The 26,263-nt window shown below is 39.0% G+C and overlaps 1 protein-coding gene across 2 annotated transcripts in view; it reads right to left on the reverse strand.

The window, feature by feature from the left end:
• Nucleotides 1-26,263, reverse strand: part of shroom2 (shroom family member 2) — a 55,538-nt gene that overhangs the window by 26,761 nt on the left and 2,514 nt on the right. Inside the window, exons 2-3 of one of the 2 annotated variants that reach the window (XM_015392074.1) lie at nt 25,384-25,585; nt 8,865-9,013 (exon numbers count right to left, since the gene is read on the reverse strand). In XM_015392074.1, the coding sequence (XP_015247560.1) occupies nt 8,865-9,013; nt 25,384-25,581 (347 nt within the window). In that variant the 5' untranslated portion in view covers nt 25,582-25,585. Of the gene's footprint in view, nt 1-8,050; nt 8,145-8,864; nt 9,014-25,383; nt 25,586-26,263 lie in introns of those variants that run through there. The other variant, XM_015392077.1, reaches the window with a different exon arrangement.

Below are 26,263 nucleotides of genomic sequence, written 5' to 3' on the forward strand. Positions count from 1 at the left end.
ATGCTGCTTCTCCATGTTTGGTTCTGGGTGTGCAGAGTAGGACTACTAGAAGACCTGCAGGGGTTGACATTCAGGATTTAACGTCAACCCCTGCCCTTCGGGCAAGTGGCTTTCACATTTCATTTGCCCAGAAACAATTTTTACTTGCTCAGTATAATTTTTGATAAATATAGTTCCTAATATTCATTTTTGTATATATATATATCAATGAAACATGTTTGTTTTTAAAATGTTTTTTGTTATTCAGTATTTTTTAAGTTTCCAGGTTCCTGGTGTGTATCTGCATGCGTCAGATAATGAACTCAAGCCTACATTACCGTGTTAACATGCTTTTCAATCCTTCCTGCACATTCTTTTCAAACTAAACTTTGCTTTAAACTGTTGTGTGCTTGGAAAAATATAAATTGTAATGTTAAAAATAAAAAAAAACTTGACAGGTTAAAATCTTACACTACTGCTACTCACCAATTTAACATGTTTAGCTCTATAACATTTAAATGCACCACTCCAATGTCTAAGAGAAAAAAAATTTATGAACATTTTTTAATGTATGACCACTGTACGAAGACTGCCATATGATAGAAATATTTACACTGTGCGCATACAGTTATTATTTTCCTAATCCCTGACTGATCATTTTTAATCTAACGTGTATTATAGCATAGATTAAATTCATCATCCAGCTGCTGCTCTGCAGAATTCTCTACCCAAGAGCTGAATCACGCCATCTAGAGGAAAATCACGCGGCTTTTTCAAATCACGCGAGAATGTGTACAAAACAACAAAGATGGCGCTGGCAACGCTTGTGGGTCCTTTTCAGCGAATGTCGGTGATTTTAAAGTATTTTTGAGTGATTAATAATTTTTTTTTGCGATCATTGCACTTGCCCAAATGCAATAAAATTAACTAACCACTAACAGAAGTATGTATTTCCTACAAAATTAGAACTCTTCCCAGCTCCTCACCGCATATAATTGAACCTACTGTTTACATTGTACTCACTGCAACATGCTGCTCTTTGTGCTTCTGATTAGAATCCAACCTGGACTTTGTTACCTTGTGTCACGGTGTTCATTTTGTTAAGTTTTCTGTGAGTTTTCAGTTTCATGTTGATCCATGTTTTTCTTTGTTTTCTAGCTTTATTGGTGTTTTCTGGGTATATTTGAGTTTGTATATTGAGGTTTCTTTTTGCTTGCCCTATGTTGCCCTCTGGTGTTGGTCTCCTTTTCCCTAGCTCCTTCTAGAAGCCTCTGTTCACACCTGCTCCCAATCAGCTGCACTCTCTTTTACAGTATTTCATCTAGTTTATATCAGTTTTGCAATGAGGTTAAAAACTTTATTACGCTGTTATCCGACTAGAGAATCTTCTTACATGCTCTCTAAACTAGAAATCTTTTTTATTATGGCTTTCTTTTAACAAAGACAGTTTCCTTTTGTTTGCATCTCCTCAAGAGTATCTCTAAGCCTCTTGGTTGATTTTCGTTATTCAGTAATTCCCTGTTAGTTTAGGTGGACAACCTTGCCTTTTATGGATTCTTCGTTTTGAGATGATGGAATGGACGCCACCCTGAAGATTTTGTTTTGTACCACATCCAGTGGAGGCTGTCCAATAGAGGGTGCTGCCCAACTACTCCCCACATTCTTCTGAGAGGAAAATACTAATTAAATAAAAATGGAACCACAAAATAAAAATATTCTAAAATAATATCTATATTTTTAGATCTAAAGAGAAATATTCTAGAATTAATGATGGATATCACTTTGTTTGGATTCTTTCACGGATGTTTCTGGAAGTGTGAATCTCACTGAGTAATAATCAGATTTTGGGATGCGGGTTTCCTGTGACCACAACTTTATTTCGAAATCATGCACATGGGGGCGATGCCACAAAGCATGGCCGACTGACGGGTAGAGAGGCGGGAGAGACAAATGAAAACACAGAGGAGTTCGATGATTTAGTGATATCTCTTGAAGCAAAACGTCTTACGTGAAACGTGAATGACCCGATCAGCTAATCTTTAAAATTGGAGTCTAACCTTAGTTGTTTCTAGAATGCAAGTTAGGCAAGGGGGCTTGACTAAGAGGAAGTCTAATGCTTTATTTTGCTTTCCTTGCATCCTGTTTTAAACATCAAGATCTGATGGATTAAGACAGATATAACACACTATTGCCACAAGCACTGGGTCATCCCAATTAATTGTTTTGAATCTTCTGGTCACTACTATGGCTGCAAGTGTATAAAGTTACGTAGCAAACTCAAATCCTAAACCTTATAAGACACATTTAGGATGAACTAAAGTGGAGGATGGAACCCTGATTATTTTTTTTTTCCATCTATCCTTGAACACACCCCTTAACCTCATAGAGGATGCTTACAGATTAGTTAAGGTTGCTATTGGGGGAATGGGAGTCTGTCAATGAATTGAACCCTATAGATCAACGGTCTTGTAAATGTAAAATGAAAACAGATATATTTCTATGAGTTAGTGAGTGAGTATATGGATGCATTTTGACTTTATAGCTCCTGTGGAGAAAAGTCCACCACTAACTTTGCCACTGATGAACCTCCCTCTACTGAGTCATGTGCTTTGATACATTATACTTAAAATGCTTTATTTTTCTCTAAAAAACCACTAAGGACTTCGCAAATCAGTTGGATTTCTACTGAATTATAACCAAAACACATAATGCCTTTTAATATATGATTGATTTTACTAACTTTTGTTTCATTAGATTAAAAGGGTACCCAGTATAAATGGAAAAGTATAATTCTTTCACTTAACAATTACAAACTGCTTTGGCCCATCATATAAAATACTAATAAAAAAAGCGGTTGTAAAATGTTATGTGAAATAATTAAGCAAGATCCAAAAAAAAAACGTATTCGACTCCACAGAAATGAGATTAAAGCAAACTTGACAAGGCATTTGGAGCGCGAGATGTTTTCCCACACAAAGCCACACCTCTAAGCTTTATGTGACGTGTGACAAGTTCCTTCCCCCGCCCTTTTAAAAATGACATTGCAACAACTATTCGAGATTAGTCACTAAGTGCAAAAGCACTAGTGTTGAAACCATGCTCTCCTCCTGTGCTATGTGTAGACAAACCACACCTGTATACGGGGGCAGGTTCTGACAGCTTTCTGATAACCATCCAACAATCCAACATTATCTTGGAGATGAATGGGAAGGTGTTTAACAAATAACATTTGACGTGCACAGGCAGGGATGGAGAGCAAAGAAAAACATCAGGGTTTTGAATGGAACAGGTAGTGATGTAAACGAGTAGCATAAAGTATTTCTGAACATCAATAAACAGCATGCAGACCGCAGCTGAAAGGCATGTAGGATAATTTGGACTAGCTGTGAAGCTTTGAGGTTCTGTAATGACCCACTATCACTTTGCTCGAGTATAAATGTGACACAAACTTGTTATTATGGCCTTGGGAAATGACTGACTTCAGATGCTTTTAGAGACAAGCACAACAAAGGAATTCCTCAACACAGACAGTCCAAGCAAACAAGAGAGTTCTGTGGGATTCAAAGACTGTAAAAGACAATATGAAAAATTAGACTTGCCCTTGAAAGGCAATGTCTCCCTCCATTTAGAAATATGAGCACATCAAGCTAAAAAAATAATGAAATAACCAGATCCCTCCCTCACGCCTTCTGCTCTTTAGCAGCCTAATCTGTTGAGAATATAATCCATTTTCTCCCACAGGTTCAAAAGAAAAAATGTTTCAGGCACAAAGCATGTGAAAACAGAGACTCCTCTGCTGTCTAGAAAGTGATTTCTTGGTAACACAGGATAAGAGTCAGACAGAAGAATATTAACTCAAACCAACTTTCAGCTTTTTGAGCCATCCTCTCCTTAACACTGCTGTGGGAAATCATAACATTCCTCCAATGAAAGGGATTCATTTAGATTTAGGACAGTTTAATGGAGCATAACTTGTTAGAGTTGAATGTCCCAGGGTTTTGAATCAAACCAACTCTTATACACTAGCCAATGCAATAAAAAATAAACAAGCAATTATCTTTAACATATTTAGCTTAAATCTACTTGAAAATGTAAAACACTAGAAAAAAAAAAGTCTATCCCTTGGGAAACCATCTGTTCCGCTATCAGTTTGCAAAATCTTTTCTTTCATTCCCAAAAGAATGTACCTGTGATATGCTAAATGAATTCAATCTGCAGAAATGCAGGTACCCAGACCGCAGATTAAATCGGCTTGGTCTCAGTATGACTTCATATCTCCTTGGAGCAAAAAGAATCCCACATCCTCATCAGGTGTGACGCATCCGATTTCAGTCTTTAAAGTCGTAGGGAAACGGCCGCTCCAAACGTTGCAGTTCGGAATTCTCCCGATTGATGCACGACTTTACACGAGTGAATAAAGTGAATTCGATCGGTCATTTTCTCAAGGGGGCGGGATTGTTGTGGCAGAAGGTTCGCAAGCAAGTTTGATTGTGGCTGGTTTGTCGGAAGCATCTTGCTAACCAGTTAGCAACTTAGTGCTAGTAGGTTCCCAATGGGAAATTCCATTGGGACCAAGTAGCACTAAATTGGTGACTTAGTAACGAAACTGTCAAGGAACGCTATGGACAGTGGAAACATGCAAAAGGAGGAGAGTTTTGTGTCGGAGGTCGTGGATGAGTCTCCTCCGGCATACATTTTTTATTTAGAGGAGGAAAGCAGAGACGAAGATGTTGTGGAAGAGGACGCCAGGGCGGCAGAAGCTTGGTTTGGGGTAGAAGGCTTACAACCGTACATGATTGAGCCCTTGCCTCGCAACACTGCCAGCTCCCTTAGCTCTACGCCTGCCGAAGACACAGACGTCCATCCCCGTGAACACTGGGACGTCACTCAATGGTAAAGTAATAAAGAATAAATTATTCTAATTTCTTATTTCAACCATTGCGTATATTAGCTGCGACATAGGAATCAAGATGCTATGACCGAAAAAATCTGAAAGATGACCGTTGAGATATGAGTGGCCGAATTTAGATGTTCAGGCTGACGTATAACTAACTGGCCTGCATAAGATAATGAAGAAAAAAAAAAAAAAAAAAGATTTTAAGACGGGACTTTTCCTTAAAATAGAAATGTTCTACAATTTGGGACAATATCCGATAAAGATTCGATTCATATACATGTTTAGGCCAGAAAGGTTTGCCATTTAAATATGACTGCCCTAACACTTTAATATAAAGGCTTCTTGAAAACATGTTTAAGACTAAAGATCGACCAATACAGCTTTTTTAAGCTGATATTAATTACTGCGACATAAATCTAACAAATTACTGATATGTGCTGCTGATTTCTGGGGGCCCTTTTTTGATTTTTTTCCCCCCTCTAATTCCATGATATAAATTTAACAATGATAACGGATGTTACACAAATCCCAATATCAACAAAAGGAAACATGTATTAGGAAATCAAACCAAATATTAACAAGGGATAGCGAACTGAACGGTCAGCAAGGCATAGGCTTCACATAATATCAAGGCCTTGCTGCTAAATGTAGTAATACATGGTCAAACACATGCATGTATAGGCCAATGCCTATTCAAGAAAAGAAGCCAATATTGGTCCAAAACAGTTAATCAATAGTATAGCGATAACCTTTCACTAAGCAGGGATCCACCATCCTATGCTGTCGACACATGAGGAGTGACCAAACTCTGCATCATCGCCACCACCTTGAAAACCCACAGACGTAACAGCGGCCATTTGTCTTTTAAGAAATAAGGGATTTTGACATTTTCAAAATTGTGGGAGGATGAAGAGCACTGTAAAAACGACAACTCAAAATTGTTCACCTTACCAAGATTTTTGCATTCACTGACAATAAAATTGCCAGTTGGAACTTGAACTGTCTGTTGTGAGCCAGTTGAACTCACTTTCATAAGTTTCTGATGAAACTTCATCTTATTCTATAAATAAAGTTGAGTTTACTTTGAAGTTGTAGTTGACACCCAGTCCGAGCGAGGTCAACTTAATTTAACTGGTTTACTGTCAATGGATGATTTAATGGGGGGGGGGGGGTTTAAACTCAAAAATGTAAGTTATTACAGGGGATGGTAATCTGAATTTAAAATAACTTTTTACAGATAATCTGAACTTAAAATAATAAGTTTTTACAGACTTCAAAGTAACTTGAATTAAAAAAAAAAAACTTAGTTGGCAGAACTTGAAAAACTTAGCTGACAGAACTTAATAAGTGTAGTTCTACAAAACTTAAAAAATTAAGTTGATGCCTTCAACTCAAAAATTCTGTGCAGTCAGTTGCCTTGAAATTTTGAGTTGAACTAACTTTTTTGTTTTTACAGTGAGTTAGATTCTACCTTAATGGCCTGAAATCAGATTTTTTTTTTTTTAGAAAATTTGGACACAGCTGAAGTGAAAGTTGTTCTAGACTACAGAACTGTCATGAACTTTCCTCTAACTTATAGTTGGTCCAAAAAAAACCTATTTGGTTTTAGTGCTGTCGAATTAAAACTCACAAGCCAACCCGTAAAACTCTGTATGAGTACAAGCTTGATATTTCCCATGCACAATTTAGGGCAGTTGCTTGGTTGCGTAAGGGCAAGTGATTATTGCCTCAATGCACAAGATCCACCGGAACTGAATTAAGAGCGAGCAACCTCTCCTACCTGTCGAGCCCTTTAGTAGTGCTAATCATTGTCTACCTTCTAACAGAGCAGTGTTTCCTAAGAAGACTAATTTCCCAACATTAGTATCCGGGTGGTACTTATTCTAATTAAGAGTTTTTTTTTTATTTTATCTTCAGACATGGATACCTTACATCCTGCCCCAGGAGGATAGAGCTCAAATGCTTTATGTTGGAGATCTCAAGGCTCTAAATGCTCTTGCGTGAAACCGGGCTTACACTGTAAGTTTTTTTGCCCTTTTTGGGCCAACCTTCCAGTCGTACAAGAAATTTTCGATCAGGCCGACCTTGAGCTTGATCATGTCTCATGAGTAGTGTAGTGTACAGGGGGTAACGAGGGGCGATCAGCCTCTCACGGCCATCGAACATGTTTGATTTTCAGTTGGCAAATCGCTCAGTGGGCATGCGCAAACAAGGACTCTTCTTCCTCTAAGATGTAAACACTGAAGCGTGGCAGGGGTGTGAGTGAAATGTAGTTCTTTATGTAAAATTGACAGACCGTAGTAGCCACATTTGTTCAGCCATGTCTTTGTCCAAATAAGTCGTCGCCTTTTTTTTTAGTGCTTTCAGCACAAAATTGCGCAGCTTTATATTCCTCTTCAACCAGTTTGACTTCCGGATAGACGAGTTTGAGTAGCGCCATCTCACTGCGGAGCTGAGTCCGACATGGATTTTAAACGTACAGTGTTAGCAGGTAGTTCACATCAGAGCGTCGGGTCGCACAGTATAAGAACATACATCGTGAGCTGTGAATTCCCACTGTAGGATAAAACCCTGCGGTTTCGTCATACAGTTTGAGCTGTAGCTGCGTGCGACAATGGAAAAAAAAAAAAGATTGCACAGCAGATAAAGACCACTCTGCTCAGGTAAGCCAGGAAGGAGGAGTATTACTATTTAAACCTACGCTCAATCTGGGTTCATTTTCCTGTTCTTCAATGATTTATCTGTTTTATGACATCAAGATTTGTTCTAAATGTATAGAGCTTTAAAAGTAATACATCAGTCTAATAAAAAAAAAAAAAATCAGAAGGATACAACCTCACTGACTGAATAATGAATATTGCTCAATCAGCACAAGTTTCCTTTGATCTGCTCTGACTGGCAGGTCAACATTATGAAAGAATTTCCAGTGAATTCAATCTAAAAAAACACCTAAAACCAGCACTTTCTGAATTGAACAGAAAACAAATTAAGGATTTAGATCTGTGTTGTAGTCTTTAAAACCAAAAACTAGAATTAGAACTAGTATTGGCCAGGGAAAGCTAGATCAGTGCATTCTCAACTAAAGTATTTAAGAATAAAACCTAAAATGCCGACCCATAAACCAAACTGTAACTACGTATTGAGAGAAAACAAAGAGATGGTAGCAGACAATACCTCATTCTTGTTTCCAGATCCTACAACAAACTTTTCTCAAGAGAATAAATCACAATAAGTGAGGTTCCCAGCCTCGTCCTTGTACAGGGACAAATGGTGAGTCAACTTCCTTGTACGACAAACTTGCTCAGAGATTACATTATGATATGACAATGCTTAAAGAAATGCGGATGACAAAGGAAGACAATGACACCAGTGTCTTAAATACAAGGCCACCCGTAAGAAAGCTGCTCATTTAAACAATTTATCTGTTTAAACCAGAGAGTTAACCTAAAGAATCACTGTAATCCACTCGTCTAATGATGATAGTGGCTGATTTTTCAATGAGTTTTGAATTTTTTTTTTCTTTTTAAAGAGAAGCCAGATGTTAGCTATGGTAATGGTGTCAGACTAAACAATGCAAACCTGTATTGCCTGATCGTACACGAGACCAACTGACAGGGTGTGTTGAGGTTTTAAAAAAACAAAAACTCTGTCACACTATACGCCAACTTCCCCCTGTGTCCCAGCACTTGGCTGCATGGGATCTAATAGATGCATGATGTCATCCGCTCTTCCTTCTTTTAAATACTGCCTCCAAACCAGGAAGCAGTGAGGAGAGCAAACCAGCACAACCTGGCTAAACAGGAACATCCACCTACTGAGAACTCGTAGCCGTCCCAGATGGAGCAGTCTGAATCCCTGACAGAGCACGAACAGCTGCTGGGGTCAGGATCCTCCTATCTACACTTCTCTGTCACATTGGTGAGCCGTTGCCATGGTGAGCTATTATGCTTGGGGTGGTGACGGCAGCGGATCCAGGAGGAGTACCTACCTTTTCACTACCAGACTGAGGGTCTTGTGGGAGCCTTTCACGAGGCAGATTGCCTCCTGTCTGTAGCCACTCAGGGGAACCTCGTTGATGTTGATGAGCTCGTCTCCCACCTGGAGACTCACAGCTGCTGCCTTGCTGCCTTCCTCGACCTGGAACAAAAACACAAATGAAAACAAACATAAATCCACAACATTTGCACAGCTTCATGCAGCAACTTTAAGTCCATCATTATCTGGAACTTATTTTTAGATTGTGTTTTGTAGTGATAAAAATATTGTGTACATATGGGGAGTGCACTCCTGATCACAATAAATAAAACATTTTGCACTAATTAACTTTTTTTTTTTAAGTTCAAACAAAAGCTTGGCTTTGCCAAAACAGAAATTGGCATAAAGTTTAGTAAAGTGACCAACTGATATTCATTTTTACAAACTTCCTTTTCAATCCACCTCCAAATGTTCTCAAAGATGTTTTTTAATCAGGGAAAAATGCAGGATGGTCCAGAAGTCTGACGCTATTCTCCAGGAAAAAGTCCATTATCAGGTTGGCATTGCGAACTGCAGTGTTCTCCCAATGAAAAGCCCAGTTATGAGCACACAGACCAGTCCTACTTGGGTCATGAGGGGGCCATATCTCCACACAGCCCCTGGACAACCTAAGGATCTACTGTTCCAGCAAAATGGAACTCAGGGTTATTCTCAGAGAATTTAACTTTTTTTTTTCTTTCCCCCCTTTCTTTTTCCAATGTTTGATTCTCTCTTGTTAAAACTAAACAGGCAAATTGTTGGGATTAAAAAGGAAGTGGTATTTGAAGTTGCTGTTAATCATTTAAGCGCCTTCCTTGCAGGTCCTGTTGGATTGTCGTGGAGCTGCTGTCTGCGACATTATTTGACTTAAGCCCCATTTCCACTACCCCTTTGAAACTGTGCTGAGATCGGTCCAGTTTGAGTTGAGAATCATCCCATGTCTCTATAGCCCCATTTACACTACCCTCTGAAAACCAATCTGTGCCGAGCTTGAAACGGTTCCGGGGAACGCAGTTTTTTTTACTTTGGGCCCTTGATTTTACGTCATTTCATCATGTTCTACTCACCCATATGAGTTCTGAAGATATTCCGTTAGGTTATATCCAAGTAACGTCTTCCTATGGGCAAACGAGTTGAAGGCACAAACTAAACTGTTCATAACATGTAGGCGAATTACTGTCCCCCAGTATTAACACACCATGCTAGCACGGTTCCTTGCCACCTAGTAATGATCTACGGTACTACTGCTCTCTAGAGGTAAACAAACAAGCAAATCAACATGGCGGCGCCCGTAACATTCAGGCAGTTTGAGGAGAGTCAGGCGAAGAAGGCAGCCTTTGGTGAATTTACTTGACAGAGTCGGATTTTGGGGTGTGGACACGACAAACTATAGTCTAATAAGGGCTTACGGACACAAGAAACAATTGAGGTTCATCACACTGGTGAGCAGAATCCTCACTCGAAATCGCTGGCACGGTAGGGGAGCTAGTATTTCTATGAATGTCTGAAATTTGCTGACTGTAAGGAGATGATGCGGTCTGCTCATGCACGCTTTGCTATCTCAGAACTGAGCCAGAACTGAAGTCAGCCGCGACCTACTGATGAACTAGTATCAAGTTAGCACAGTTCGGTTGTGTCTGGCGCTGTCCGGTTTAGTTGTGCGTGCAAATAAACTCTATAGTTATCTCGGTTACCGTCCTCGTACCGATCTCGGCACGGTTTTAAAAGGGTAGTGTAAATGGGTATATGGATGGCCAGTTGAGTCCTGCAGAAGCCCTGGTGACATTATTTGGAGACAATCTTTTCTAAGCTTTTTTAGAAAAGATGTTAAGCTTTTTTCTACGACTTTTCTAAGCTTTTTTTTACCATCAGGAGGTCTCAGTTGTGTGAATACCTGACTGAAAACAAAAGATAAAAGATTTTGGGTTTTACTGGCATCCATCTACCTTCTCCTGCTTCATCCGTCAGGGTCGTGGTGGGGCTGATGTCTATCCCCAGCATTCTATTGACGAAAGGCAGGGGACACCCTGGATAGGTTGCCAATCTATTGAAGTTCATTACAGACTGTTGTACAGGCTGTTTTTTTTTAGCTGATGCACATCCTATTTTAGTTAAACTATTGTTTTAAATAAATTTTCCACTTAAATTGTTTTGTGTCTTGCTTCCTTGTCTTTAGTATTGAGAATCTCTTATTAGAGCCTTCTTAAAATATAATAAAGCACATTTTTGCCACCTTATTTTCTTAATATTTTAATGAGAAGCTTTTTCAACCCAAGTTGAAAATTATTCTGCCAGTCATGTGTTTTTTTTAAGACTGAAAAGCAATGGAGTTTAGGGCTGTAATGAAAAAAAAAACTCTGACCATAAATTAAAACGGCATCATTCAGACAAACTATATTGTTGACCAAATTTAGCAACAGGCAGACTTCTAAAGACCATAATCAAAGGCAAAAAGACGCTTCAAAAAGCTCCAGGTCCAAACCAATGGCATACTGTAAAAACAAACAGTGTTGTGTCTGTTTGAAGGCAGACACCTGAAATAACACGAGGATGCACAGTGAGAAGAACGTGGTGCACTGAACTCATAACGTCTGCTGCTGGAATATCTCTGAGGACACGCTGACATAAAGACTGAGCCGAGATAGAAAATGTGCTACTGAGAAAAAACACAACCACAGCTTGGTGTTTTTAAAGCATCAGAAGTACAGATAGTTAAGGTCAGCGCTGTCCTCATACTGACGTAGACAGTTGGATCTGAGACATGCCAAAGAAAAGAAAAGCAAAGAAAAAGAGAAGCTGTGAGGCGTTGCTTGGCAGCTGGCACGTTAGCACGCAAACAGCCCAGAGCTTCAGCTGATTATCAGTTGTATGACTAAACCAGAGAAATATGTGTAGATTTACCCTCTCTCATATCCTATTAGGCCTTTAGCCTCATAGCAAAGGAATCACAGCAGCAGAAATCAAACCATGGCTTTTTTCATTTTTCTATAATGGAGCTGTAAGTCGGGTGGACCGAAGGTTTTAACGCTGACTGGCGAGATTCCTGAGCGAGTCCAGATATGGTAGTGGATTTTGCGGGGATACAGCCTGATACATTCACTGAAAACTGATATGAACTCCTGGGATTACTCAAGATGGAAAACTATTCTTGTTCAACAAAGTGGTTATATTTCAGCTTGGCAGATTCATTATAAAACAAGGAGGTAGGAAATGAAAGTTAAAGAATAAACTGGTTTAATCATTTTTCTTTCCACTGGATGTTCACACTGCCTGGGCCGATCTGAACCACGCATTCAAAACAAACACTTCTGTTTACCTTTTGGAAAAGTTGAGTCTCTAAAAACTATTACAGATTAGTTACTAAGATAAGGAAAAATAACCATCCCAAATGCATCCACCCACTATCTAATATTTAACTGTTACTACATTTCAGTGGACACAGTGTATTTCAGGAGAAACAAGGTTGCTTCTCCATCATTACATATTTACTCATCACCAGCGATCCACGTCTGGTGAAAAAGTACATCCCGGTTAATGTTTGTTTTCTGGCCTTTCCCAGTTTTATAAATCCACATTACCTTTTCCATGAGGTTGATTCATTCACTAACTGGGAGCCTTTTGTTTTCTGGAAGGAGTCTGTTTGCAAAACCACCACTCATCTGAGCCTTGTACTTGTTTTACTGAAGGTTACTCTCCAGGAATGGTACAACTTTGAAATAGCTCAGCGTTCCCATCGATCTGGTATGTTAAACTCTAGGGAAGGGGTTCCCAAAGTGATGGGTGGGACACCCAGGGGTCACGACACATCATTGGGGTGTCCCGAGATTGTTTTCACATTTATCATGATGTGATCCCTAAGATATATGTGGAGAGCCAAAATGTCTGGAAAAAAATAAATACATGTACATTGAAATAAGAGGAATTAATATTTGTGCATTTATACATTAAATATACAATAAAATTACAAAATGCACCATGAAAAAATTTAATTTCCTACTAAATAATCAAAATTATATTTAAAATGATGAATTACATAAATAAATGTCATTAAAATAGATAATTTAACAAAAATACAGAGTGAAAGAATTATGTATCTTTAAGGGATCACCAGTATTACTGTAATTCTTGGGGTCACAGGCTGAAATGTTTAATATCCCTGTTTTAAGATATGTGATGTTTTTTTTTTCCCATTTTTTCAAAGCACTAAAACTAAAAACTATGAATTTTGCTCTATAAATCAACAAACACTCTCCTTTGGGGTATTTTTCTGGAGTTTCTTAAAATTCAAGTTACTATATGATCTGAGGCATTCATGTAATCCCTTTGTTTTCTATTGGGTTCAAAACTGCCTCTTCTACCTAAGAAGCTGCAGCACATCCTTCTGCATTGCAGCCTAGATAAAAAAAAATATATATATATACTGGAACTAGTAAATATCCTAATCCTGCTGATGCAGATTTTTATATTGAATGAAAATCATTTAGATCTTTGAAACACTGATAAAGAAATTGTCCAGCACCATTACAATATTACAGTACTAATGGTCTTCTAGAAACTGTTAGTAATTTTTTAAACAATTTCTTTTAACCTGATCAATTGCTAAACTTCATGATACTATAAACAATAGCATGAGATTTACCAAAGAAAATACGTAAGGCTCAAGTTCATTTGATGTAAAGACAAGACAGTTGCTGCTTTTCTAAACAGTTTTCACTAGAGTCTCCTGATAGGCAAAAGCTTTAGGCATTTCCTTTGTTATCCTTCGTTCTCCAGGCTGTAATCAGTCCAAAAGCAGCCATCCCGGTTTCCTGGGTATTCTAAAGAAAGTTGCCTTGTGTTCCTCAGTGTGTCATGAAGGGAAGGATGTGGTAGCAAAGAGGGTAAGGAATGTGTCTTTTCTGCTGACAGATTAGCTGCAGGCATACAGTTCCTCAAACCATCTGACTATATTGTTTGGAGCCTGAAAAAAAGGCTGTAAGTTAAACAAAAACAACCTTTAAAACGTCATGTTTGTCTTGGTTCAAAAACATTTGCAAAAATAACACTGCAAGGCTGATGCATGCTCTTGTTACGCTTACTTGAACATACTAAGCAATAACTATGGGGACTCTTTGGAGTTTCTTTTAAGACTGATGCTGTTATTGAAAGACCTGGGGCGTTTCTCAATTCACGAGAACGCGAGTACGTACTCGCGTTCTCGTCAAGTCCATTCTTGGCGAGAACGCAGGAAGATCGGACTTGACGAGAACGCGAGCACGCAAGCACGTATGTGTATCGGAGCAGAAGCGTACTCGTGACGTCATCACAGGCAACGTTGTTTAGCATTGCTTTAACAGTCAAAACTATTTATTCCCTACACAAAACATTTTGAAAACAATATTTTTAATTTCTAAAGCTTAAAAAACATTTAAAAAAATTACCGAACCGCAAAAAACCGCCATCAGAACGAGCGGTAGTTCACACATAACTAGACCGAGAGAAGTGCACTACAGACGGGGTAAATTTAGCCCTGGCTGCGGTTACCCTCTGAGGTCTGCTGGTCACTCTGGTCCGCTAAACGTCTGACTTTTTTTTTTATTTCGCACTAACTCTGTAAACAGACCACACAGGGAGGCTTAAATGTATAATGTTATCGCCTCAAACGATTTCAAAACGTACTTTTGAAGAACAACAGCAGCAGAAAAGGGAATGTTTAACTTTACAATGTGAGCGCTGTCTGGAATCAAGCTGCGGCCGCGGGGCATTCTGGGGAAGCGGTCAGTCTGAAGAAAGCACAAGTCTGCTCTGATGCATGCTCGATAAAGAGGGCGGGGGGAGAACAACATCCGGGGATTTGATGCGTTCTTGATCTGGCGTTCTCGAGAATTGGAACGGTACTCGGGCTGAGGCTGATGACGTGCCACGAGTACACGAGTACACGAGAACGCTCAAGAATGCATATTGAGAAACGCCCCTGGAATGGGAAAAAAAATACAAAATGGTGGATGTAAAGGTATAATGGAGTATTAGGGCCAGGCTAGAGATTTTGTTTTTTCTTCTATTTCGAGAATAAAGTCCTAAAATTACAGGAAACAAGTTGTACTTTATGACAACTCTTACAAGAAGCACTTTCTTTACTGTCTTCAAGTTATACTTTGGCATTGGTTTGACAAATAAGAAAATATTTTATCACACCAGTATCAAATTTGGCAGGATGTCAAAGTGGACTCAAGTTATTGTTTGGTGGAGCTGGCCGTTCGTTATATGCTGGTCGAAGCTCAAAGCTTTCTTTCTGAAACGGGTTGTTGTATGATGACTTTATTCTCGCAATTTTACGACTTTATTCACGGAATAGAGGAAAAAAATATTTCTAGCCTCGCCCCAATACTCCATCGTATAAAGGTAACATTAATATATGAGATTTTAAATCTCATTTCATCAATTTTTTTTTTTATAAAAAAAAAAATAAGTTTTAAGTTGCACAAAATGTGCCCTTTAAAAAATAACTAATTGCAGACATTCAGGCTTCAAAACAAAAGAGACACTTTGCAGTGACGTCACGACAGTCGTGTTTTTCTCCATAAAACCAGAGCGATACATTGAGAATGAAGCAATGCATTATTCTCTGATGGTTTGTCACTAGAAATGTCTTCTTACAGTATATCACTCAATCACTGGGTCCTTTGTTAATCTAAAAGCTAATTTACAATGGGTTGTAGAAAATTGTAATCCCATGTAAGTGGTGGAAGAACCAGTGTTTCACTGTTACACTAAGCTCCTTGTGTCTTCCTTCATCCAAACTAAAGTCTGTCTTTACAACCAAAGTAAGCAAGTTTGACTTTCTGACCCTAAGAGCTTAATCTGTATTCTTTTGTCAGATAGGCTGAAAATAATAAATGTCACAGTTTAACCCACTAATTTTAACAAAGAGCTGCTTCTTACTCATGTAAGGTAGAAATTTAGGTAGAAGGAAACTGAATACAGTTGTATTGTGTCAGCTATAATTCCTGTCTTGCTTTAATTCATTGGTTTGGCTTTTTTATTTTAAGTCAGTTAATCAGTTAATTTTTAACCTTCCAACAAATAATCCCTCAGCAACGCCTCGGGGGTACCAAACTGACTGCTTACTAGCGGTTTGTGATTTTCTTATCCAATCATGGCTGTGTGTGTTTTGGACAGCTGCAGGAAAACTTCAGAGCTGTATATAAAAAACTTTTATTTTATTGCATGTCTGGGTCCCTCATTATAAGCTTTATAGCTTCTTGGGGAGTCCGATTTTGAATTTAAATAAAATAAATGTTCAGGTATGTACTGATGTCTGAATAATAAGACTATAAAATATACACATAAAATGCACTGAAAATAAGGAATTAACTTTCTAAAAGAGACTCTACAAAAAGGATAACAATATCAAACATCCATAAAATCTTTTCAATGCAAGTTGGTATAATCATACATTTATTGTATAAACATGTATTTAGAGCAACAGAAAAATAATTTAGCTAATAAATGCAATAAAATAGCCCACATTCCAATTACAGCATTAACCGTTTGGTAAACATTCTGGTGAACTAAAGACAATACAATATAAAAAAAAACAAACATATAAAGTGATTTTTTTGCTCATCTAAGTTGTGAAGCTCTACCCTGCGTTGGATCCACTTCTGCTTTGAGGGAATTGCTGACTGAGGTACAGCTCTGCTGAACAAGCGTCCTCCTCAGGCATGCCTCATTAAAAAGTCCCCACATTCAAGACCACACTCAAAGCTATGTTTTATGACAAGGCGCATATATTATAACTGACCAGTTTTATATCTGAGATTACCTTGCTTTATATTTTGCTGTGGAAAGCTTTGTTTATTATAAGGCTATAAAGCATCTTCATGTTCCATCAATCAGATCCAGAAGACTATTCTTCTGTTTAAGCTTATGTTTTGTTTTAAGAGGTTTTTGACAATGACTGTGACAGATTATTGAGTCTCAAGGGAGAAAAGTTTTATTTCTGAGGGTTCATATCCCTAAACTAGTTCTTCATCAACTATAAAATGCACTTTTGCATAATTTAAAAGGAAATGTATTACTTATTTGAAGCAAAGCTCTGTATTTTGAGTCTCTCGCTGACGTCAAGTTGGCAAAAATTGCTCCAATTGATGAAAATCTTTGAAGAAATGTTCTCTGACATGAATGCTTTAGCACACATTTTGCTTTAAGGCCAGTGTTCTCATGAAAACGGTAGCATAAAGGGCTGGTTATACTCCTGCAGCAGTGTGTCGCAGGTATGACGCAGATATTTTTGATTTATGCCCAATTTTAAAGCGTGGCCTGTGCTATGTTATTCCACGCCACAACGCAAAACTGACAATCACCAACTAGCTGTGGGTCTAGATACGGCCAAAGGTGGTGAAGAATTGGAAAAAACCAAGGGGCAATTTTGTGCGACAATGAGGGCGAAAAAGAGCTGGGATCCAGGTGGAAAAAGGGTCCCAGCATTCTCGAACACCTCACTCCTCTAGCTTGTCCATCTTCATGAGTCGTTTTCCACAATGGCCGTCATACAAACAAAACAAGCCGGCAAGTTACCAAAGAGGCTATATGGATTAGAGCCTATCTTTAACAGGACAGTGTAGAGTGTAGATTTGAGTTTAAACCAGCCTTAAGGGGGATGACATTTTTTTGTAATACTGCCCTCCACCTATGCTAAGCGTCCAGCAAACACTAACACAGACTGAACTGTAAACATGGAGATTAAAGTCTGTTTGTTATTATATATCTATACATACCTATGTTTTCACCCACTTTTTATTCCAGGTTTTTGCTGCCCCTGCACTGTATCTGGTAATGTAGATGAATGAATGCGACAACTTTAAGGAGTAATGAGTCTGTGCATGTCTATAAGTCTGAAAGCAGATCTCAACTTTTGAGGTATAGCTGTAACCTAGAATACATAGTACAGCTCTTTTTGTCTGAGGGCTTGCCTCTAGCAACACACATACCTTAAAAGATACATGTATAAATATATATATCCAGTTTGACACTTAACTGGGCTGCAGCATACATACTCTGCTCTCTAAATCATCTTTTCTCTGGCGGTTGAGCAACCGTGGCACTTCTCACTAGCCCACAGTGTTGCCACACTAAAGATTCAGTAATTGGGAAAACCTGTTTACCTGGGGGTGATTTATCACAGCGTGTAAGAACAGAGTTATTTTTGCAGTATGTCTGGTTCTGGTTCAGAAAGAACCAACGGTACTTTTCTCCTTATAAAGGCTGTTCCTCACAGAGGAAACACATGTATGGGGTGCGTGCCCAGATGTCTTGTGTAAAACAGGATTATTTAGGTTTATTGAGACTAAGAACTTGAAGTCCATGAGGTCCCTGAGCATAACCTGAGCTATGAGCGGAATCTGGAGAATTTTAATTAGATCCAGGATATTTTCTTTTTTTTTTTTTTCTTTTTTTTAGCCAACACGGTGAACCTGTCATCAGACTGTTGGCCCTTTGTTATTACATTTCCCTGAAGCAGGCTGGAAAATATGCAAAGAAGAGGGAATGTAACAGATATAAAAGTGAATTCAGGGAAATGTTCTGTTAATAATACATCAAAAGGAAGAGATGTCAGCAACTTTAATAACTGTTTAATTAAGAACACTAACAATTTTATAAAGCTGTCAGCCAGAGTTAAAAAAAATCTTAAACACAAGTTTTTAAAGTAGAGCGATCCTCTGGTCATAAATAAAGTTTATCAGAGAAAATTAGGTGTTCATAATTCGATGGCAGCATCTTGAATTATACTGGTTTTATGTAACTCTTATCTGGAGGAGACACAAGAAGAATGCAAATCAGCAATCTTCACTTAATTCATCCCATCCTGCCATTCCTGCAGGCTCCTAGCTGTCTTTGATAATTCATAGAAAATCCTACAAAGCTTCAAAATACCCTCCCTGTTCCTGGTACTGCTGGCTACTCCTCAAGATGAAGTTGAACTACTGAGGCCTGGAGAGACAAGAAGCAGTACAACTAAAAAAACTAAGAAACAGCAAGGTAGTTCAGCTGTCTGAATCCACCATCATGCACTGTCCTAAAGGAATGATTCAGGTAGCAGCAGAGACAAAAAAAATTTAGAGAAAAAAATGGAATAAAGAAATTTAAATGAAAACATGCAAAGCTAAATATGTAGTGGAAAACTACTGCAGCACAGCTGTAAAACATGGCGGTGGTAGCACCCTACTGCAGTGAAGAGCTTCTCCTGTAGGCCCACCTAGACTGGTCCGAGTTTAAAGGGAAGAAGGATGGAGCAAACTCAGGGTAATTCTAGAGGAAATCCTGTCAGACACTGCAACGGACCTGAAACAATGACTTTTCACATGTTTATTTGTGTAAAAACGTAAGGCTTATATATCAATACCCAACTATGCACTATGCACTGTGCTGTTTTTGGACATAAATAGACAATATTTTGAACTTTTAAATAACAAAAGGTAAAAAGAAAAGGTTTCTTCTACCATCTGATTGAAAACAATTTGTCAGTTAACTGGATTTTTGATGTTTTGTTTAAAGTCATAGGGAAGTCATATTTAAATGTCAAATCATTCTGGCTTAAACATGTATAAAAATGTACTCTTTATTAGATGATATTGTCCCAAATTGTAGAAAAATTCTAGTGAAAAAAAGAATCCTGTCTCAAAATCTGTGGGGTTTTTTTTTTTTCTTCGTTATCTTATGCAGGCCGGTTAGTTATACGTCAGCTTGTACACCTAAATTGGCCAATAATATATCAACGGTCATCAGTCAATAAAATTTTTTCGGTCATAGCATCTTGATTTATATGTCGCAGCTAATATACGCAACAGTTGAAATAAGAATAATTTTTTTTACCATTGGGTTCCATCCCAGTGTTCACGGGGATGGACGTCTGTGTCTTCGGCAGGCGTAGAGCTAACAGAACTGGCAGCGTTGTGAGGCAAGGGCATAAACATGTACGGCTGGAAGCCTTCTACACCAAACCAAGCTTCTGCCGCCCTGGCGTCCTCTTCCACAACAACTTTGTCCCCACTTTTCTCCTCCAGATAAAAAATGTATGACGGAGGAGACTCATCCACGACCTCCGACACTAAACTCTCTTCCTCTTGCATGTTTCCGCTGTCCATAGCGTTCCTTGACAGCGTCGTTGCTAAGTGCTACTTGAATTTTATTTCCCATTAGGAACCTACTGACACTGAGTTGCTAACTGGTTAGCAAGATCCTTCCGAGACAGTGGGCACACCAAACTTGCTTGTGAACCTTCCGCCACAACAATCCCGCCCCCTTGATAAACGACCAATTGCATTCACTTTATTATGAAAGTCGTGCACCACTCGGGAGAATTCAGAAATCTAACGGTTGGAACAGCTGTTCCCTACGACTTTAATGACTAAACATTATTAATTAATTCCTTTCACCCATATCATAGCAGGTAAAATGCAGTGAAGCTTGGCAATAAGTCACACTAAACTATCACTACCAATCCTGATGCTTAAAATGAAATATCTGCAGATCCTGATACTTTTCTGATATTAGAGCCGTTTCTTTGTTGTCGTCAACATTATTCTTGATTTTTTAACAGTATGTTTTAAACTCTTTTGTACAAAAAATGTATTATATGGGGACAACAGTAGTGCCCTGCAACAGAAGGGTTGTCGGTTCAAGCCCCGACTTCAGCTTTCAGTGTCATTGTGTCCTTGGGCAAGACATTTCACCATCATTGCCTACTGATGGTAACCTGACTCCGCCAAATGGATTTGCTCCGCATTTACATCTGGAAACCTTCCGTTGAAGTAATTTTGGGAAGGGGCGAAAATACTGGTTAGCTGATTGGCCTATGTTGGTGATAGACGGGCCAAATAAACCAATCAGATCAACGAAGCATATGACGTACTAACAGAGCGACGACGAAAACACAACCACAAGCCAGGCTACTCTTGCAGGTAAAGGCTCGTTAGCTCAGCAAAGCCTCCAGAGCAGTGTTTTGCTCTTCTTTCAGTGAAGAAATACTCTGTAATTCCGATAAAACTTGCTCGATAGCCACGCTAATGCTAGTTTTATCGGCTGAAGCCGCCGTGTTCTTTAGACTGAACTGTCGCGCTTCTCATTGCGTCACACCTCAACCCGCCTCAAAGCCAACGCTGATTGGACGTTCGTTTGGTGAACGGCTCCAAATTTTCTTTAACGGAGAGTCTCCAGACTGATCTGCGAGTGAAACCTTGCAAGCTCGGGAGATCAGGATGGTCTCATGAGGCTATACTGATGGTAGGCAATGATGGTGAAAATAATCGCAACTTACATTTTTGGAAAAACTGTTAGATAAAAAGTCCAAATATAAAAAATGAACGAGAGATTAATATCACATCAGAAGACTCTTATAGAGGAGTATACATACACTGAAGTTTTTGTCATCTGCAGTGACCTTTAGACCCTGTTGCAGTTCTATAAATATGTAAAACAAACAAAATCAAGCGAACCAAAAGCCCCAACTGTTTCTGGCACTTTATTGAGTCAAATTAACGGACAAGGTCTTTCATAGTAAATCATTTAAAGAGGTAGAGAAGTGAGGCCATGTGAGATTACTGAGGAACTCTCCCTACCCACTGCACGTGCTCTGCAGCCAGTAACTGCTATCTAACGAGGCGATGACATGGCTCAGTCACAGGCTGCAATCTATGATACGTTTAATGTTTAGTCTTAAAAGGTTTGATTCTGTAAATCAGCACAAGTCACACGGCCCTATCAGACGGAGAAGCTGCAACTCTAAATGCACGTGAATGAAAGAACACAGAAGGCACCTCTAAGCCTGATGAGATTTGTCTGATATAAAGGAAGTAAATTTGTTTTATGATTTTAAAAACTCAATTTAACACAGAAGCTGCTCCAAAGCCTGTATATCTGCACAATCCTTCCTATGATACCTCCCAAAGCAAACAATGTCAACTAATGAGTAGTGAGAGCACATTTCCCACTGACCTACCAGCTGACAAGCTGATATTATAAACCTCAACCCTATGGCTATAAACAAAACAAAAAAAACTGTTCATAGAGGTTCCACAAAACAAGACAGAGAGCTCTGTGTTAGTCATATTAAAATTAATCATCATTTTTTAACGTTCAAACTCTCAGCCATGTGTCGACAGTCAGTTGTATGAAGATCTCAACATTCAGATTGTTTTAATAAACAGTACAGTTAAAAAGTATTCACACCCCTTAAAGAATTTGTCCATTTACAGCCAGGAACTTCAATGTTTTCCTTTTGGGTTTTCTGTGTAAGTGTGTGGGTAGAGGTGGGGAAAAAATTATTTTTCTCTTTTTGTTTTACAAATAAAAATCTGAAACATGTGGCTTGGATTTGTACCCCCCCCCCCCCAAAACCATCCATCAGAGCAGTTTCCCTGTCAGGACTGAATAAACATGCTCCACAGCATGTTTCTCATGGAGATTGTGCGTTCAGCATGATGTGTATAGATGCAGCATTTAGAAAGTACAACAAAGGGTGCTTTATTTTGTTTTTTTCTCTCTACCGTGTCCCCTGTCCCCTATGGCTTGTGGTAAACAGCAAGTTGTTTGTTGTTGTTTTTTTAAGCAAATCCTTCTTCATTATAGTCTTAACTCCAGATTTGAGGAGTGCAAGACAAAGATGTAGAGCTTCTCCAGAGAGACAAAGTGCCTCCTGGCTGCTTTTCATTCCCTTTGCCCAGCCTGTCAGCTTCCATGAACCACCATGTTTTGGCAGCTTATCAGTAGAGCCTATCGAGGTGAACAGAGCCTCTTAGATGCTCGAAGCTGCAGATATGGTTTCCAAATCTAGTCTGTTTTTAAATTCTCAAAACTCTGCTATGCTTCGTGGTTTCTGCGACATTGTTTGTTTATTAATGTTCGGCAACAATCCTCTGAATACTCAGATTTATACACAGCTCACTGTGCGGTCACACCAAACCTTTGGAACCCCTTTTTCTTTGCCTGAGTCCTGTTTCTGGAGCACAAACCAATATTAGACCCGGGAACAGACTGGCAAGCTTAGGACTGCTGGTCCTGTTATGATTTATCTGAACTTGGGAGCAATTGCATAGCAGGCCACCATACTGAAAGCAGGAATAGGTGAAATGATATAAGAGCAGGAAGGAGACTGATTCAACAACAAAAATAGTATAACAATTTCTCTAAAGGGTGTGTTGGGTAGTGAAGGGGTTAAGGCTCATAACTAGATTTAGACCCCAAAGTAGCAACAGACAATCCAGAAAACAGACTTTCTTCTGTTTGTTTTTTCTTCCTCTTCATAATAAGCACAGTAATAGAGTGGCACTGCTCCAGAACAAACCATATAGTAATCTGAGTGGGGCGAAGTCCTCCCACCAGAGACTGCCCCCACCCCCCTTCCAAAGATCACTGCATGGAATCAATTATTAAATGTATAGATTTGTTCTCAGGTAATTAAATGCATTATTAAATGCAATCGGCCACACAAAATCAGATCTGATCAAAAACCATTTCTGTTTCTGGTGTGAGTTTGCTCATACCAATGCCTTGACTGGTCCCTTAGATTACAACCAGACGGACTATTTCCACATCAGCTGCATTCCAAATAGGGATGAGAATCGCAAACCGGCTCCTGTTCAGAACCGGTTCCGTTTTTTACGCAAGTTATGCACACGGCTTTCAGCAAGCCAGTACGACATGACCAGGCGTAAGTCTAGAAAAGCAAAACAAAAAAAATGGCGTCCCATGAGGTAAACCGATTGAAAGTTTGGCTTCATTTTAATAGGGTGACCAAACATCCTCTTTTTCCCAGACATGTCCTACTCTTCAAACCTAAAAAAATGTGCGGGGGGAATTTCAAAATCGTCCGGGATTTTGGTCGACTAGAGTGCAGCAGGGAGCCGGGGCGGGACGGAGCGACCGAACCTGACCCGGTAACGGTAGCCTGGTCAACAGCGGCCCCGTGCTTCCCCTCGCCCAGCCCCCGTGCTTCCCCTCGCCCAGCCCCCCTCCTCCGGCTGAGGACCGGCGGCTCATGGCTCTCTGCTGAAGTCCTGTCCAGTCAGCAGCCCAGCAGTCGACAAAAAAAAAAGACATTTTAAGGAAGAGAAAGATGGCAACAAGGTGCTTTGCAATCATTGCAAAGTGGCAATTACACCTGCAGGAGGAAATACATCCAACATGCAGAAACACCTGCGCACAAAACATGGCATACATCTTAACGAATGCCATCTTTTGATGCTTCCGGATCAGAAGCTAAAGTTACGACCAGCATGGAAGGAAACTCTGGTGGTAAGCAGCTAGTTTTATATCACTGGCTGTGCTTAATGTGCTTCCTAGTAAATCATATGCCATTTCTGGATATAAACCTACTTCCTACCTTTCTTTGGGGATATTAAGGGAGTGTGCCTGTCTCGTTAATCCAGCTCTTCATTGCTAGCATTAGAACTACTGGCGGCTGGAATTATTACATGATTCTAGCTATTGCAATGGATGGAATGAAACATGCTACAAAGTTGCTTCGCAGTTCAGGGAGCGAGAGAGAAAGGTGACGCTCGTTTATTATTCAGGGGGAGATGAGTTTATTTCCTGAAATGGTACAGTAATGCTTTTTCATTGAACGGATGCCTTCTCCATTAGATTTAGATCACTGTGACGAGAATCAATAAGAGAACCGATAAGGAATCGAATAGTTTCACAGAATCGATAAGGGAATCAGAATCATAAAAATCAATCCCCAACCCTAATTCCAAATGTAACAGGACAATCTGGATTAAGGCATATTTAGGGTACCGTCATATATCCACTGCATGCTAGAAATCTATGACAGAGGTTTTGGGCACTTACTTCATATTTATCCCTTATTTTTAGCATCATATATACAAAGACCTGGAGAAATTTAAGGAAAATTTGTATTTGACTTGCCATTAAATGATTGCTGTATATTCCTAAGGATATTTTCTATCATGTCATAAATTCTGTTTATCGCTTGAACCCAGCTAACATTAGCATAGCATTATTTCAATGTCAGAACTATTAAATTTTTTTATGTGTGTTTTGGCAACTCTACCGGTAAAAATCTAGATAATCAAGTAAAAAAGAACCAGGGCTCATTTATATTCAAGTAAAATGTTGAAAAAGATTTTTTTTAAAGCATCTAACCACCATCCAGTTGGGATTTCCAGCTTTGATTTAACACTTTGTATCTGTAGGAAGGTACTATTTTGATTTAGTGGCCTAAATGCAAATGTATGCCAGACTTTTAAAGCTTGAGGTAAAGTGCACGAACAACCTAGAGTAACTAGTCCTCAATAGAGTGGTCCTGACACGCTTTGCTGCATGTCCTCCCCTTCTTTCTCTTCCCAAATCATATCCATGTCTGCTACAAATACCACTAATAGTAGCAAAGACATAAAAAAAAACAAAAAAGTGCATCTTTTACCGTCACTTTATAATTATATGATACTTTATTTGTTTGTCACATAAAAGGTGAAGGTGTGTGGTTTTTTTACCTTTGTTATGAGCAGAGGCTCCCGATGCTCGAGCCCTCCTCTGAGCGTAAACCCCCACGGTGCACCACCCGACAGAAACACATGCACCGTCCTCCAGCTCTCCCCCTCCCTCATCCTATGATGCAGATCTCCAGATTTCGGCACCACATGCCAAAACCTCTCGGCTTCTGGATAGTGAGTGGCTCCCTCAGCATCCATTACACTGTTTACAAAAGTAAAGAACCGAGAACATCAAAACACGTCAGAATCAGATAAACAGTTCTCCTACAAATGCTACAACTGGTTTAAAAAGGTTTGTTTTCCAACCCACTTTCTAGTGTTTGTTTATGGTGTGCTCTTTCAGCTTTAGTGCTGCGTTGATTAAAACCAGCTATAAAATTTCAAGAGTTAAACTTAACAATCCCAATTTCAATTATAAATACAAAAAAATTTACAAACTTTTATGTTGTATGTGAAAGGTTTTTTGTGTTTTTTTTTAATATTCTGATGATTAACTTTGTCTTCTCTTCTATTATTGCCCAATTTTGATTTATTTTTTTTTGGTATTGCCAACACCATAAATGAATAAAAGCTAGGTTATAATTCAAGTATGTATTTTGTATAAAAAACTGAAGTTTTGAAATTATACTACAATCATGTTATTACGTACTAGTACTCCATCATTCCTTTATAAATCCACCTTCCAGTTAAATGACACCGTTAGAGCGCATTAAACTATACATATGGAACAATTAAACATCTGACAAATACACACTATGAGTTGGTAATGATTGCTTCCATAACGTAACCTTAAACCTCTTTCAGTGACGGATAATGGAGAATGATGTAATGATTGCGGTAAACAGTAGGTTTTATGTTAAACCGGCTGTTAAAAAACAAA

The sequence above is a fragment of the Cyprinodon variegatus genome, unplaced genomic scaffold (genome assembly GCF_000732505.1).
Source record: "Cyprinodon variegatus isolate N-32 unplaced genomic scaffold, C_variegatus-1.0 Scaffold572, whole genome shotgun sequence".
NCBI lineage: Eukaryota > Metazoa > Chordata > Actinopteri > Cyprinodontiformes > Cyprinodontidae > Cyprinodon > Cyprinodon variegatus.